General features: G+C 41.2%; 1 protein-coding gene across 1 annotated transcript; it reads right to left on the bottom strand.

The window, feature by feature from the left end:
- Positions 1–365: 365 nt before the first annotated feature.
- LOC125884881 (zona pellucida sperm-binding protein 3-like) lies at positions 366–8,955 on the bottom strand. Its single transcript, XM_049570141.1, has 11 exons — positions 8,445–8,955; positions 8,262–8,367; positions 7,717–7,835; positions 7,516–7,634; positions 4,668–4,771; positions 3,847–4,024; positions 3,634–3,751; positions 1,327–1,418; positions 1,131–1,225; positions 604–741; positions 366–493 (listed from the first exon to the last, which is right to left on the bottom strand). Exons 1-11 carry the CDS (start codon positions 8,877–8,879, stop codon positions 366–368), a joined length of 1,632 nt encoding a protein of 543 aa, XP_049426098.1. The 5' UTR covers positions 8,880–8,955.
- Positions 8,956–13,062: the final 4,107 nt, after the last annotated feature.

The raw sequence follows: 13,062 nt of genomic DNA, 5'->3' as shown, positions 1-13,062 counted from the left end.
ATGAAACCCTTAACCACATTCAGCGAGTTCTCATTTATTGCGTTGTGCCTCAAAAACAGTGTTAAACCCCGCCTGGTATTAAAGCCTGCTGATTGATAGAGCAATATACACTGCTGCTTTGTGTACACAGCATACATTTTACGGCCTGGTCATTTTCTGCAAGGCTGGACGCTGCAGCTTAACCCCTTTTAACCCAGGCAAGCCCATAACACTTAACCTGGAGTGTATACTGTGCAGAGAAACAGTCGTTTTAGCTTTGAAAACAATCTCTAAAAAGAAAAAACTGACTTCAAGTTGGCTGATTTTAGTTCTCTTCAACAAAGACAAAAAACGAAGCTTGGTTTTAAATGTTTTATTCTCTCATATCAGGTGCAAACAAAGTGTCCGGTGGGTTTCTGTCCTCTGCTGTAAATGAAAGCACCCGTGAAAACCAGCAGCACCACAGCCACCGCCGCACCCACTCCACACAGCAGGGCTATTGATGAATAAGAATCTGTGGAGAGCACAAGACAAGCATCATCCATTCCATTAGTTCCAGCGTTTAGCCATGGCGATTAAGAGGCGAGAGTTATATCGGCAAGACGACGCCGGGGTCCGTCTCACCTGCTCGAGTCGCTTCACGTGTTCGGAGCTGAGAGTCTAGCTCCAACTGAAGCTCGGACAGCTCAGCCAGCTCCTGCAGCAGGATGCTCTCCTCCAGCAGGATGGGGCCCAGAGCCGCCGTCCCCTCCCACTGCAGATCTGGAAAGTCCAACATTATTGAGGGCATTTCGCCAGGTGATTCAGCCGTTCACGCTATGACTGATTGGTTGGACAATTAAAAAGGGATCAGCTCGGAATCAATCCTCCGAAAGATGCGTGAACAGCATGTGTGCCAAATGAAGGCAAGTTAGCTTGTCTAAATATGGGTGCAACCTCTCGTGTGCTCGTCTGTGGCTGATTGTATTTTACTCCTTTGGGCTTCCTAATAAGACAGGCCTGCTACTTTGGAACCATTCACATGGACATTAAAACACCTTTTGTGATATAATTTGCACCAAAAAGTAGCAGCAAATGTCTCCCCTGGGTCAGCATCAAATGTTCAGGATTCATCCCCGCGTGTAATGTAGTGTTGCTTGTGTAAACTGTACCAGCATCTGCTCCCAGGCTTCTTCTCTGTCTGTGCTCGCTGCAGCTGGTCTCACAGCAGTCACACACCTTATTGTCTCCACCTGATGCCACCCATCTGTGCAAAGCCAACAAAAGTCACTTACAGAGGCTGAATAAAGAGTATAGTCACGGCAACAGAAACAAGAAGTAAATAAAATGAAAGAAACAAACAGTCACCTGTCGGCTTCAGTCAAGTATGAACATGCTTTGTGTTGGGAGTCGATGGGAGCGGAGACTCTTGTTGCTCTCAGGTGACATGTGATGTAGATCTATGAGGGCATTAAAGGACACAGCATGTACCGTGTTAAACATGGATGACTGCTATTTAAAATATTGCACAGACTGCATTTTTACTAATTACATTTAGAGTCCGTAATGGTTTTAAAATCTAACTGTTAACATGGATGTTACATTCTGACTAAAGGCGCATTCACACCAGGATAGTCCGGGGGTTAGACTGAGCGGGGAATGCTAAAAAATTTCACACCTTCATTTTGGTTCTAACATTTCAATTTAGATTTAACATTTAGATTTAGCTGTAAATTTGACATTTAGATTTAGATTTAACATTTAGACTTAACATTTAACATTTAGACTTAACATTTAGATTTAGATGTAAATTTAACATTTAGATGTTGATTTAACATTTAGATTTAAATGTAACATTTAGACTTAACATTTAAATTTAACATTTAGATTTAGACTTAACGTTTAGATGTAGATTTAACATTTAGATTTAGATTTGACATTTAACATTTAGATTTAGATTTAACATTTAGATTTAACATTTAGAGTCAACATTTAGATTTAACGTTTAGATTTAGATTTAACATTTAGATTTATATTTAACGTTTAGATTTAGATTCAACATTTATATTTAACTTTTAGATGTAGATTAACATTTAGATTTAATGTTTAGATTTAGATTCAACATTTAAATTTAACGTTTAGATGTAGATTTAACATTTAGATTTAATATTTAGATGTAGATTTAACATTTAGATTTAGATTTAACCTTTAGATTTAGATTCAACATTTAGATTTAATGTTTAGATTTAGATTTAACCTTTAGATTTAGATTCAACATTTAGATTTAATGTTTAGATTTAGATTCAACATTTAAATTTAACGTTTAGATGTAGATTTAACATTTAGATTTAATATTTAGATGTAGATTTAACATTTAGATTTAGATTTAACGTTTAGATTTAGATTCAACATTTAGATTTAACATTTAGATTTAGATTTAACATTTAGGTTTAACATTTAATATTTAGATTTAACTGTGACCTTACATGTAACATATTTCAAATATTGCTGTAAATGTGGTAAAAGGGACTTTAAAAAAAAAATTCATACCACTTTTTTTAAAACATTGTTTGAAGCTCAATGTGGCAAAATGTTGCTGTTAATTTCAGTGTGAGCAACCTTACAAACAGCACCCCATAGTTTGGGGAATGTAGTGAAGCAGCTGCCTGAGGAAAATCATATGGTGCGGCAATATTTTAAGTTACCTAAAAGTAGTCAGTCATTCAGCTTCCACCTTTTCCAAGGAGTTTCAGCTGGGTGCAGTTTGCAGTCCTCACCACTAGATGCCACTAGATCCCCCTTAATCTTACACACTGCTCCTTTAGGACATTGAATAACTTATATCATATTCCCCCATATTTTTTTAAGTCTCCTTTACGAATAAAAACTGAAACATTAGTTGAAAAAATTTAAATAATTTTATTTTCGTGGCGTCTGTGTGGCCTTGTTTATTCTGTGTAGAAACAATTATCAGACAAGCTTAATATTTGGTGATGCAATTACGCACTTTAAAGATATTGCTAGTCATTTAGTTGCAAATGTCCAAATTTAGCGCAGTGACAAGGCACTTTTAGTAACAAATATTCCTTCCATACTTATCCAGATCTACAAATGCATCTCCATACTGCGTAGGAACCCTTTAATTTAATCTTTCCCAGTGCAGAAATAAGTATAACTTTTGCAACTGCAGCTGAAAATAGTGTGTGACATTCCTTTTCCCCTGCTCTTTAGGTCTGATGTATACTTATGTAACCATTATATGTACACAGAGGGTTGTTTTTCGTCTGTCACATTTGGGAGTAGAATTTCCTATTTGGCAAAATGATCAAAGTCACTTTAGAGTGAAGATTCATCCAAACTCTGATTGTGCGGATGCAGAAATCAGTTGTGTGAGTGGATGCTGGCTCAGTCTGATGTTACCTGAGAGGCTTTTATTTCCTCAGTTGGAAAGTATTTGCACCGAGGCTATTACGGCCTTCAAACAACACTTACTGATGTGTACATTACGTGCCAACTTAGCACGTCAGAGGCGAACGGAGCAGCTGAAAAAAACGTTAAAGTTAGTGTGAGGAATACGAAATATACGGGAGGAAAAAGTGACGGGAAAAGTCAAACGTTCGGCCATGTGATTCAAGATCAGTAGTTCTGACTTGTATAAACACATCTTGTGCTTACTGAATTCCTGTGATCGTGGTGGAACCTGAAGGCTTTCAGCTGGAAGTGAAGTTTATCCTCGCGGCTCCTCTGCATGAAGTAAGACTTGGCTCCTGTCAGCTTAGCGTCACTTAAACACCTTATATGGGAACATGCAGGCACGGATTCATATTCATGAACACACAGCGACCATCAATGCTCTTTACAGGTACAGTATGTCACCCAGCTCCTCACCCATGGTTGTTGATGAAGGGGTATCTGGGTTGAGAATCAGGGTCCGGGTTCTCAGTGGCCACGCAGCTGTCCACATACACCCTCAGTGGAACATGGTGACCCTGGAGGACTGCTGCTTCTATGTGCATCACGTCACTCAGGAAGTAAACACTGGAGGTTCTCCGCGACTGCCAGTCCTCTAATCAAATACAGACAAGGAGAAATATAAGTGGAAAAGTAATGCTGGGGCCATCAATCCGATTAGATCAAAGTCAAATGGTGCCCGTGGGGAGAGTGGGTCAGCGCAGCAGTAGTCAATAGGATACAGGTACTGTAACAATAAGAGAAAAGTACTTTAAAGACGCAATAAATGAATTACAGATGTCGCATCATTAACCTGGAGGAAACACAGATGAGCCTGTGCCTGCAGAAACTAGTTTAAAACTTCTCTGACTCCATACCATGCAAATGCTACAGTGAGTAAATCACAGGAGACGCTCGGCCCCACTTTTAAAGCCAATTTGGTGCAGTCGCGTTCAGCAGTGTGGGAATTAATTAGAAAGCATAATCAGCTGTTTATTGATCACTTTATTGTGCGAGTGACCCCGGCAGGTCAGCTGCAGCCTACGAGGCATGTAATTTCAGCTCATCACCATGCATCAAAAGTTCCACTCGTGTTCATCAAGTCGCTGCTTAGCATCTTTAACAGTCTGCAAGGCCTTGAGTGATTGCAATTACACCCGTCGCTGGGGAAATTAGCCAAACCGCCTGGCGCAAATCAAAGTTTTCACTTGCAGAACGTCAGCTCTAAGTTTGTCGGGTTCTGTCGTGTGTTCCCCCACCTGTCATGAGACGCAGGGAGAAGTGCAGCTGCTGCTCTGCAAAGATGTTGGAGGCAAACAGCTCCCAGGTAGGCCTCACAGCGCTGCTGCTCACATAATGCCTCCTGTGAGGACAATCACAGGAAGGACAGGCATTTCTCTAGAGAGGCTCACTCACTGAGGAGGAAGAATGTGCGCCTCACTCACAAGACAGACAGGAGTAGAGGGAGGAGAGCGTAACACAGGTGGGTGAAAATTCAAACCTTTAAAAAGGGACAGTTCACCCCAAAATCAAAAATACATATTCTTCCTCTCACCTGTAGTGCTGTTTATCAGTCTGGATAGTTTTGGTGTGAGTGCTGAGTGTTGGAGATATTGGCTGTTGCATGCAGAGACCTCCACTTGAAAAACTCCTCCTCTAACCTCTGCAGTGATTTTGAAATAAGTTGGACATGCTGTAGGTGAACTGTACTTCGCATGTTAACATTAGCTACATTAATTTCTCGTGTGTGATGTCAATATTCAGTGTTATGCTAAGGAAGAGAGGAGTAGAGAGATTTACAGTAAAAGTCTGGCTACTTGTTGCATCACTTTCACAGTAAGTTCATGTTTACAGTAAATTCTTGTGAGAGCTGTATACTGTAATTTTACTGTAGTTATGCCTCCATATTACTGTGATTTACAGTATCTCACATAAGTGAGTACACCCCTCCTGTTTTTGCAAATGTTTCATTATATCTTGTCATGGGACAACACTATAGAAATGACACTTTGATATAACTTAAAGCAGTCAGTGTACAGCTTGTATAGTAGCATAGATTTACCTTCCTCTGAAAATGACTCAAAACACAGCCATCAACATCTAAACAGCTGGCAACATAAGTGAGTACACCCCACAGTGAACATGTCCAAATTGTGCCTAAAGTGTCAGTATTTTGTGTGCCAACCATTATTATCTAGCACTGCCTTAACCCTTTGGGCATGGAATTCACCAGAGCTCACAGGTTGCTTCAGGAATCCTGGAATCCTCCAGGAATACAAGCTGTACACTGACTACTTTAAGTTATATCAAAGTGTCATTTCTATAGTGTCGTCCCATGACAAGATATAATGAAATATTTGCAAAAATGGGAGGGGTGTACTCACTTATGTGAGATACTGTAGCAGTATACTCCTGTAAAATTACTATATTTTCCTGCATAAATTTCACAATAAAATTCTGAATATTTCAGTTTAATATCACAGTAAAAGCTTGTGAGTTGATAATATTGTAATTTATTGTGAAATATTACATACTGTAACTTCCTGTAAACTATATAACTGAGGTATAAGCAATTATTTGTTTGATTAACCAGCCTGCTACCTACGCAAGGAAAAGCTGAGTACCTGGTTCATAAATTACTTATTAAAAGTGTTTTTTTCCTCCATTATTTTGCAGAGAAAAAAATAAAAGTAACTTTAACTTTGAGTAATTTATGAACCTGGGCCTGTATTCACAAAGAATCCTAAGACTAAAAGTAGCTCTTAGTGACGTCATTCTAAGAAAAATCTTAGAATTCCTCGAATTCTAAGATTTTTCTTAGAATTTTCCCTTGGTAAGAAAAATTATTCACAAAGCATCTTAGGCCTTAAGAGAGCTCCTAAGGTGAAAAACTGTTAAGAGGAGGGAGGAGGACTTTTAAGAAGCCTAAAAGTGTCTTAAACAGATCCAAACGCTTTTTACAAGGAGGCCAGTAATCACAGTAACTGCTGACAGCTGAGTCTGCGTCCACCATTAATATCAAATAGATTAAGTAGTAAAATTACCAGCATGGTGAGTAAACATAACAATAAGCAAATCAATATAATATTCGGCATGTGAATGAGGTACGTTCAAACATTTTGAAGCTGTGTAGCAGTTAATTTAATTTTGCTGAGTTTCATCATCATGACTTAAAATTATTTCCACGATTACACATTTCTTAATACAGTCTAAGTCAACCACACCTCCTCACTAAGATTAAAGTTAGGAGCTCCCTGAGAGGACTCTGATAATCTTTGTGAATACGGGCCCATGTACTCAACTTTTCCTTGCATAGGTGTTTCAAATGGTAATTTTTCCTTTTACCTGAGTCATTTTCTATAGGAGCAACTGTGCTTTCACTTCAATATAGATTTATATAGTACTCTGTCCGCCTCTGATCCACTGCTAGCTCACCTAGCACCACTGAGCTAGCTAACATCCCAGCTCAGCCGAGGCGGGGACTCGACAGGCAACAGAAAAAAATGAACTGTGCCTTTAAAGAACATTTCATACAACATAGAATTCAATGCAAATCCTGTTTACTGGCCAACGTATGAAGAAATACCAACAGGCATGATGAGGCCTACAATTATGTATTACAGTAAAACTTCAGTTAAAAGTCTAGTCCCTTTTACCAGCTGGGCGTGGCTACACATTATGACAAATTAAAAGCCTGTCTCAATGGCACGCCTGGTCTGGTTGCCAAGCAGTTCATTGTTTTCTTAGAAGATCCCCGGCTTCCTCAAATTATGTGTCCATTCTTCTATTACCCTGTAAGTTATTCATATTGCTTCAGTCTGTAAGGGTCCTCAGATCAAAAGAATCAGAAAGGTTGTTCATAAAAATTACTATGTGAAAGAAATTAAAGGCCTGTCCCAAATATAGGCCTGTTGATTTCAGTGCTTTATGGTGTACTAATTTATTTTTTGCAGATAAAACTTATGAAACATGAGTTAATAGAATTACTTTTTGATACCTCTTGAGGCCTTTTTTTTCTGAGGAAGCTAGATGCCATGTTTAAAGGCTTCCAGACCCTCAGACAGCTACAACTGGAGGTGGGGATGCCAAGTAATGAAAAAAAACTACCTTCGATAGTGGCATTCAATTACCACCTCAGCAGGGTTGGTCTTCAAAATGACGGTGCTGCCAATGGGTGTTGGAGAGTACATGAGAGTAAAGGTGTAGATGAGGGCGTCTTCAGTCATCTGAGAAAAAAACAGCAGAAGCAGTGACTTTAAGAACACACACAGAGGAGATGGACAGTAAAGGAGGCAGAGAGCCACGCACCGTCATTGTGCTGCCACAGCCCTGCAACTGCGTCTGGAACCGCAGGATGTGGCGAGCGGCGTCAAGTGCGGCGCAGCCTCCTAAGGTCAGATCACTTGGACGGATCAACTGTCCGTTTCCTAGGAACAAAGAGGAAAAAGGTGCAGCTCAGATTAGGACCATTACCTGAGGCCATTTCTCCTCCTGGTCCAGTCAATAACACTCACAGCAAGTGGAGGTTCAGCCACAGGACAAATAAAAAGGTTTCTTAATGCATCACTGAAAGTCAGCTTCTGAGCACCGATCGGGCATGCAGAATGCTTCTTCTCAGAGTGAAGAAATAAAAGGAAGCATAATATTGATCGCCCAGTCCGTAGTCTGTGCCATTTTGCAGTAATCAGCACTGAGTGTCCCATCTTCACCGTTCCATTCAATTTTCCAATTTGGGCCTCTAACCTGAACCCTTTCTTTTACAGACACCGGAGCAGGAGGCATGTTAAATGGACCTGTGCTTCTGTGGACAAAACCCCGCTCAGACAATTCAGCAACTAACCAGAAGCCATTACCTAGGAAGTTCTGTTTGACCTCTACGGTGACCCCTCCTTCGCCACAGCGTGCTGCCACGCTGTCTGCTGGCACAGGCACCCGCTGCTCAAACACCAGCATCAGCACCTGGAATATCTTTCAGATTTAATTACACTGAACCTTAAATGGTGCGCAAGATCAAAAAGCCAGCGTAGAAGTCGTACCTTTGATTCCGGTTTGACAGGTGGGTTCAGATCTGGGCCTGGAGCCGCCAATTTTATCAACTCTCGAGCTTGCACAGTTACCTCTGGCTCCAGCTGCTTTGAGGTCAGCTCTCCGGCCTCCGTCGTCCACAGGTTTTGAGAAGCGTGCACAAGAGGTGGTTTTTGCTTCCTGACAGCCGGGTTCCTGAGCTGGTTGCTCTTGAGGCGGTAGGTGACGGGAGAACGGGCCTGATCGCTGTGCGCTGTGCGGTTTGACTGATGATCTGCTGTCTGCGGTGACCCTGGCAGCTGTGAGCCCTCTGTCACTTTCTCTTGAGGGATTTGGCTCAGACTCTCATTGGTGCTGAGGTTTGACCAGTTTTGTGTTGCAGCACAGAGATTTCCACCTGAGAGGAGAAGCACAAACCCGAACACAGCCAAGTCTCTGAACCCCATCACAACTTATCACACAAAAACCTGGGTTTTTGGTGCCTTTTTCAGAGAGCACTGCTGTCTTTGTCTTCTGACCAAAACTCAGTTGTGGGAACTTGGCTCGGGCTCCACCTACTCCTAATGACTTGATTGGATTCCAGCCTGGAGGGCTCAATCTCGTCCTCTCTTCCTCCTCACTAAACAGAACTGCAGATTAGATGATAGCTGCTTGGCTGTGTGTCCCAAACACTGACAGCTCCAACCCCGTCCTCATGTCAGAGACTCAATTTATAAAGAAACACTTTAATTTAAATAATTGTCTACAAGATATTGCACATTCTTCAAATGTTTCAAAGGCAAACACCTCCTCCTAAATCCCCACTTGCCACGACTGTAATGAGCAAAGACTTTTATAAACAGAAACAAGCCTGACCCTAACAGCGAGTGGCGTTCACTGCCCCCGCGAGACACATCAATCAACGCTCTCAGGGAGTTGGAACCCCGGGTTTGAATGTCAAGGCTGTACGGTCAGCAGTCTGCAGAGCTCAGCAGTCAATCATAAAACAAGAGATTTATGATCATCCTCTGCGAGACTTCATAAATGTCACCACCACCACCAGATGCGTGTGTGTGTTGCTGACTTGTGACAGGAAGCAGCGGGGCGGGTCTTGAATCTGGGCCAGCAGGCATGTCAATCACACGTTGGCATACCTGTTTGAATCTTGGCCTGGTGAAACACATTTCAGGCTCTGTCTGAACTCTTGAACTCTGCAGGTGGGAGAGTTTTTTAAAATAAATATAGTAACAAATTTGATGACTTCAGTAGTGACATGACAAAATTAAAAAAAATGACTTGTGTTTTCACTTGAGAAAGTCTGTAATTTTCAAAGTGTGCCATGAATCAATTCACTTCCTTTCATTTCCTTAATCAACTCACTTTAAAGCTTTTCATTCCCAGCCACTCAGGGTATTTTCACACTCAGTCCTTTTCAGCCCTCTAAATGGACTCAGAGTGGTGACTCAGCATTTTTTGTGCATATGTGAACACTCCAAGAGACATTAGACCCCTTTGCCACTGTATTCAGCCCTCTACATCACATGCTGTGGCACTGGGATGCTTAAGAAACAGACGAAACCATGTCAGCCTGTGACGCTTGCAAGGATGCAGGATGAGGAGTGGTTTGGTATATCCAATGGCAACAGTCTACAGCACAGAAACACTAAGGTTTCCCTCATTTTTAAGTTCATCTAAAAGTGAGAGGCTTCATAACCGCACTGCAGTGCCACGTCAAAGTAAAAACAAAACTGTGTCAATATAATATAGGCTATAGTGTGAACAGAAAGAGGATTGAGGGCCCATCAGAGCTGAAGTGGACCAGAAAGAGAACTGAGTCCTCTTTCAAATGAACTGACAATGTGAACGCAAGAAGAACTGAGTCTTCTTTCTGTTGGTGCACTTTAAGGGTGTTTTCACATTTAGTCCTTTTTAAATGAACCGAACTCAGTCCTCTTAAAGTGCACCAAAAAGTGGACCAACAGAAAAGGGACTCTGTTCAGAGTTCGGTTCGCTTCAGAGGGGTCTGAGTTCTCTTGGAGTGTTCACATCTGGGCAAATAATGCTTAGTCCGAGTCCACTTAGAGGGCTGAAAAGGACCAAGTGAGAGAACACCCTAAGAGGACTGAGTTTAGTTTGTTTAAAGAGGACTATGAGTGAAAACACCCTTAATTAAAGAGCATTCAGTCAAGCTGCAGGACAGAACCAGAACAACTAACGTTACGTTACAGAGTGCCAGTTGGAAAAATTATACCAGACAATTTCTTTGTGTACACAAATGATGCAGAGGTAATAAAAAACAAGAAAAACTTGTATGCAAAATGTTTGGGTCAAAAATACAGATGGAAACGCAACAACTTCCAACTTTGTTCCACATTTGGAGCAGCCCAAAGAGCAAGATGAAGGCTAACGCTAACATAGTTAGCAAGCTAATGCTAAGCTAATGTTAGCTTAACAAGCAAGTAACTTATTGACAAACTTGTTTCAACAAATAAGTAGAAACTTTAAAGGGCCTCCATGGTTTTGTACTTGAAATGTGCTTAAAACTCAAAGTTTAGAACATGGGACTTGACTTGTGACTTGCAACACAATGACTTGGTCCGAAGCTCTGATGTCACAGTATATGATGTCATTTGGTGAAAATATAAATTCAGTCTACTGTAACTGTATGCTGTTTTTAAAACTTCTGGTCTCCACTGTAATTTTCAGGATAAATCTGGTGTATTTTCTTTCTCGTCATCAAAACCCATTAAAACAGTGTTCCCAACCCTGCTCCTTGAGGTACGCCTTTCTATAACTAAGTAAACTGATGACCCATGAGTGACATATTTTATGGATACTTTATATTATATAATGGATAACAATAAGAGTGCAGAACAACTGATAAACTGTACAGTTCACCCAAATACTGAACTGCAGGAAGTACACAAAATGAGCGATTATGATGAATTTTGAGCCAATTATTTCCCACGAATATTGCATTAGAGATGAGTTTCCCTGATATTTGTAGGAACTTTTTATGGTTTTTTAAATGTATTTATTTATTTTTATTTATTTTTTCAGACAAGGCTGCCGAGCAGAGAATAAAGGCTTTTTAAAATATAGCTTGTGTTTAGGTGTTCACCGTGTCCTGTGAGATTTAAAACAAGCCGACCTCACGTTTTCCAGGCAGTTAAAGACGCAGCATATGTATGAGCCTTGAGAATATCAATTCTATTTAGTCTTCTTTACATAAATATATAAAATGCTGAAACATAGGCACAGTGTGGTTATTCTAAAAAACTTTTCTTACACTGCTTAAAATCAAGACTGCTGTGTGACCCTCTGTGAAACTCGTGTATTTGTATCAGCTGTGTAGCTAGCTAGATTGATGGATGGATAGCTCAAGAAAAATATTAAGAGTCTTATTCTTTAAAACAATAAGTTTCAATTGGATTGAAATAATTTTAGACGTATAAAAAGGGTCTAAAATCCATCCATAGCTGTATTTAATTTCCCTGTGGGGACTCGATGAAGTATTTCTGATTCTGCTTTTAATCTGCGGGGCCTTTTCCAGTAAGAACATATGGATAAAAAACCATAATAAGATTTCATTAAAAGAAAGTCCTTTTCTAAAGACTAATTTAGTCTAAATCACTTCCTCTTGATACAGACAAACTAATCCAGGCTGACCTACAGGAATACATTACGGCTCTTCCTCTCTGTCAGGATCTCCCTGCAGACTCCCCGACAGAGAGGCTGCTATTGTCAGGAACTGGCTTTTATCTTTTGCTGATCAGCGGCAAAACAAAGAGAGGAGGTGTGTGTGTGTGTGTGTGTGTGTGTGTGCATGTGTGCGTTAGTTCACCAGGCTAGAGTGAAATCAGTCCATCCCTGCCAGTCAGGCCCCCTCTGCTGCCGATCTCTAACTTGGTTAGTTGCCTCTAATTTGGCCCCCGGAGGGCCCTAATGTGGCCCCTGTGGGGGTTTCTGAAAGGGGGCCTGGCAGCTTCTACCACACACACACACACACACACACACACACACACACACACACACTGCTGCCACTCCCATCAGCTTCTGTTTCCAATAATCCTGGTGCGTTTTTCAGACAGGATGAAACAGGTAAATAGGCCAGTCCTCTGTTTAGACAATAAACACACACACACACACACACACACACACACACACACACACATCCACCAGATGGAAAATTGACAACCAGGATGGCACGCCGACAACGCAGATGCTCAGCGACAGTAACACACACAAATGTACACACACACGTCCCTCGTCACGTTTTGCTGACAGCACAAAGTCACGGAAACACCTCGATTTGGCCGGCGCTGCACTGCGCCATACGGATAACGGTTATGGAGGCTCATTAAAAACATGTAGTGGGAGATGGATTAGTTATAGCCTGCTGTTGTGGTGGGCGAGCAGCGTTTGAGATCAGCGGATTTCTATGCGTTTTGTCAGCGTTCGCGCGGCGGTGAATAGATTTTGCGTGGGACAGGGAGATATTTCTGAGGGAGATTTTTTTCCTCCCATCCAACATGTCCTGGCATGTGTCTTTAGATGCTGGCATCAGTTGTGGTGCCGCTGCTTTAAACTATCTTGGTATGTTGGCAGTTTTTAAAAGGGAGCAAATATGTGGATGTGTCAGGAGGGTGA

This window comes from Epinephelus fuscoguttatus, linkage group LG24, assembly GCF_011397635.1.
Source record: "Epinephelus fuscoguttatus linkage group LG24, E.fuscoguttatus.final_Chr_v1".
NCBI lineage: Eukaryota > Metazoa > Chordata > Actinopteri > Perciformes > Serranidae > Epinephelus > Epinephelus fuscoguttatus.
Note: the sequence above shows the minus strand (reverse complement) of the source record. Positions and strands in the feature narration are given on the sequence as shown.

Excerpts from the sequence above, each read along its gene's own strand:
- LOC125884881 (XM_049570141.1), bottom strand. The coding sequence starts at position 8,879 with ATGGGGTTCAGAGACTTGGCTGTGTTCGGGTTTGTGCTTCTCCTCTCA. Across the intron at positions 742-1,130 it reads AAGCCTGGGAGCAGATGCTG|ATCTGCAGTGGGAGGGGACG; the intron begins GTACAGTTTACA and ends TGGACTTTCCAG. Across the intron at positions 494-603 it reads ACGTGAAGCGACTCGAGCAG|ATTCTTATTCATCAATAGCC; the intron begins GTGAGACGGACC and ends TGCTCTCCACAG.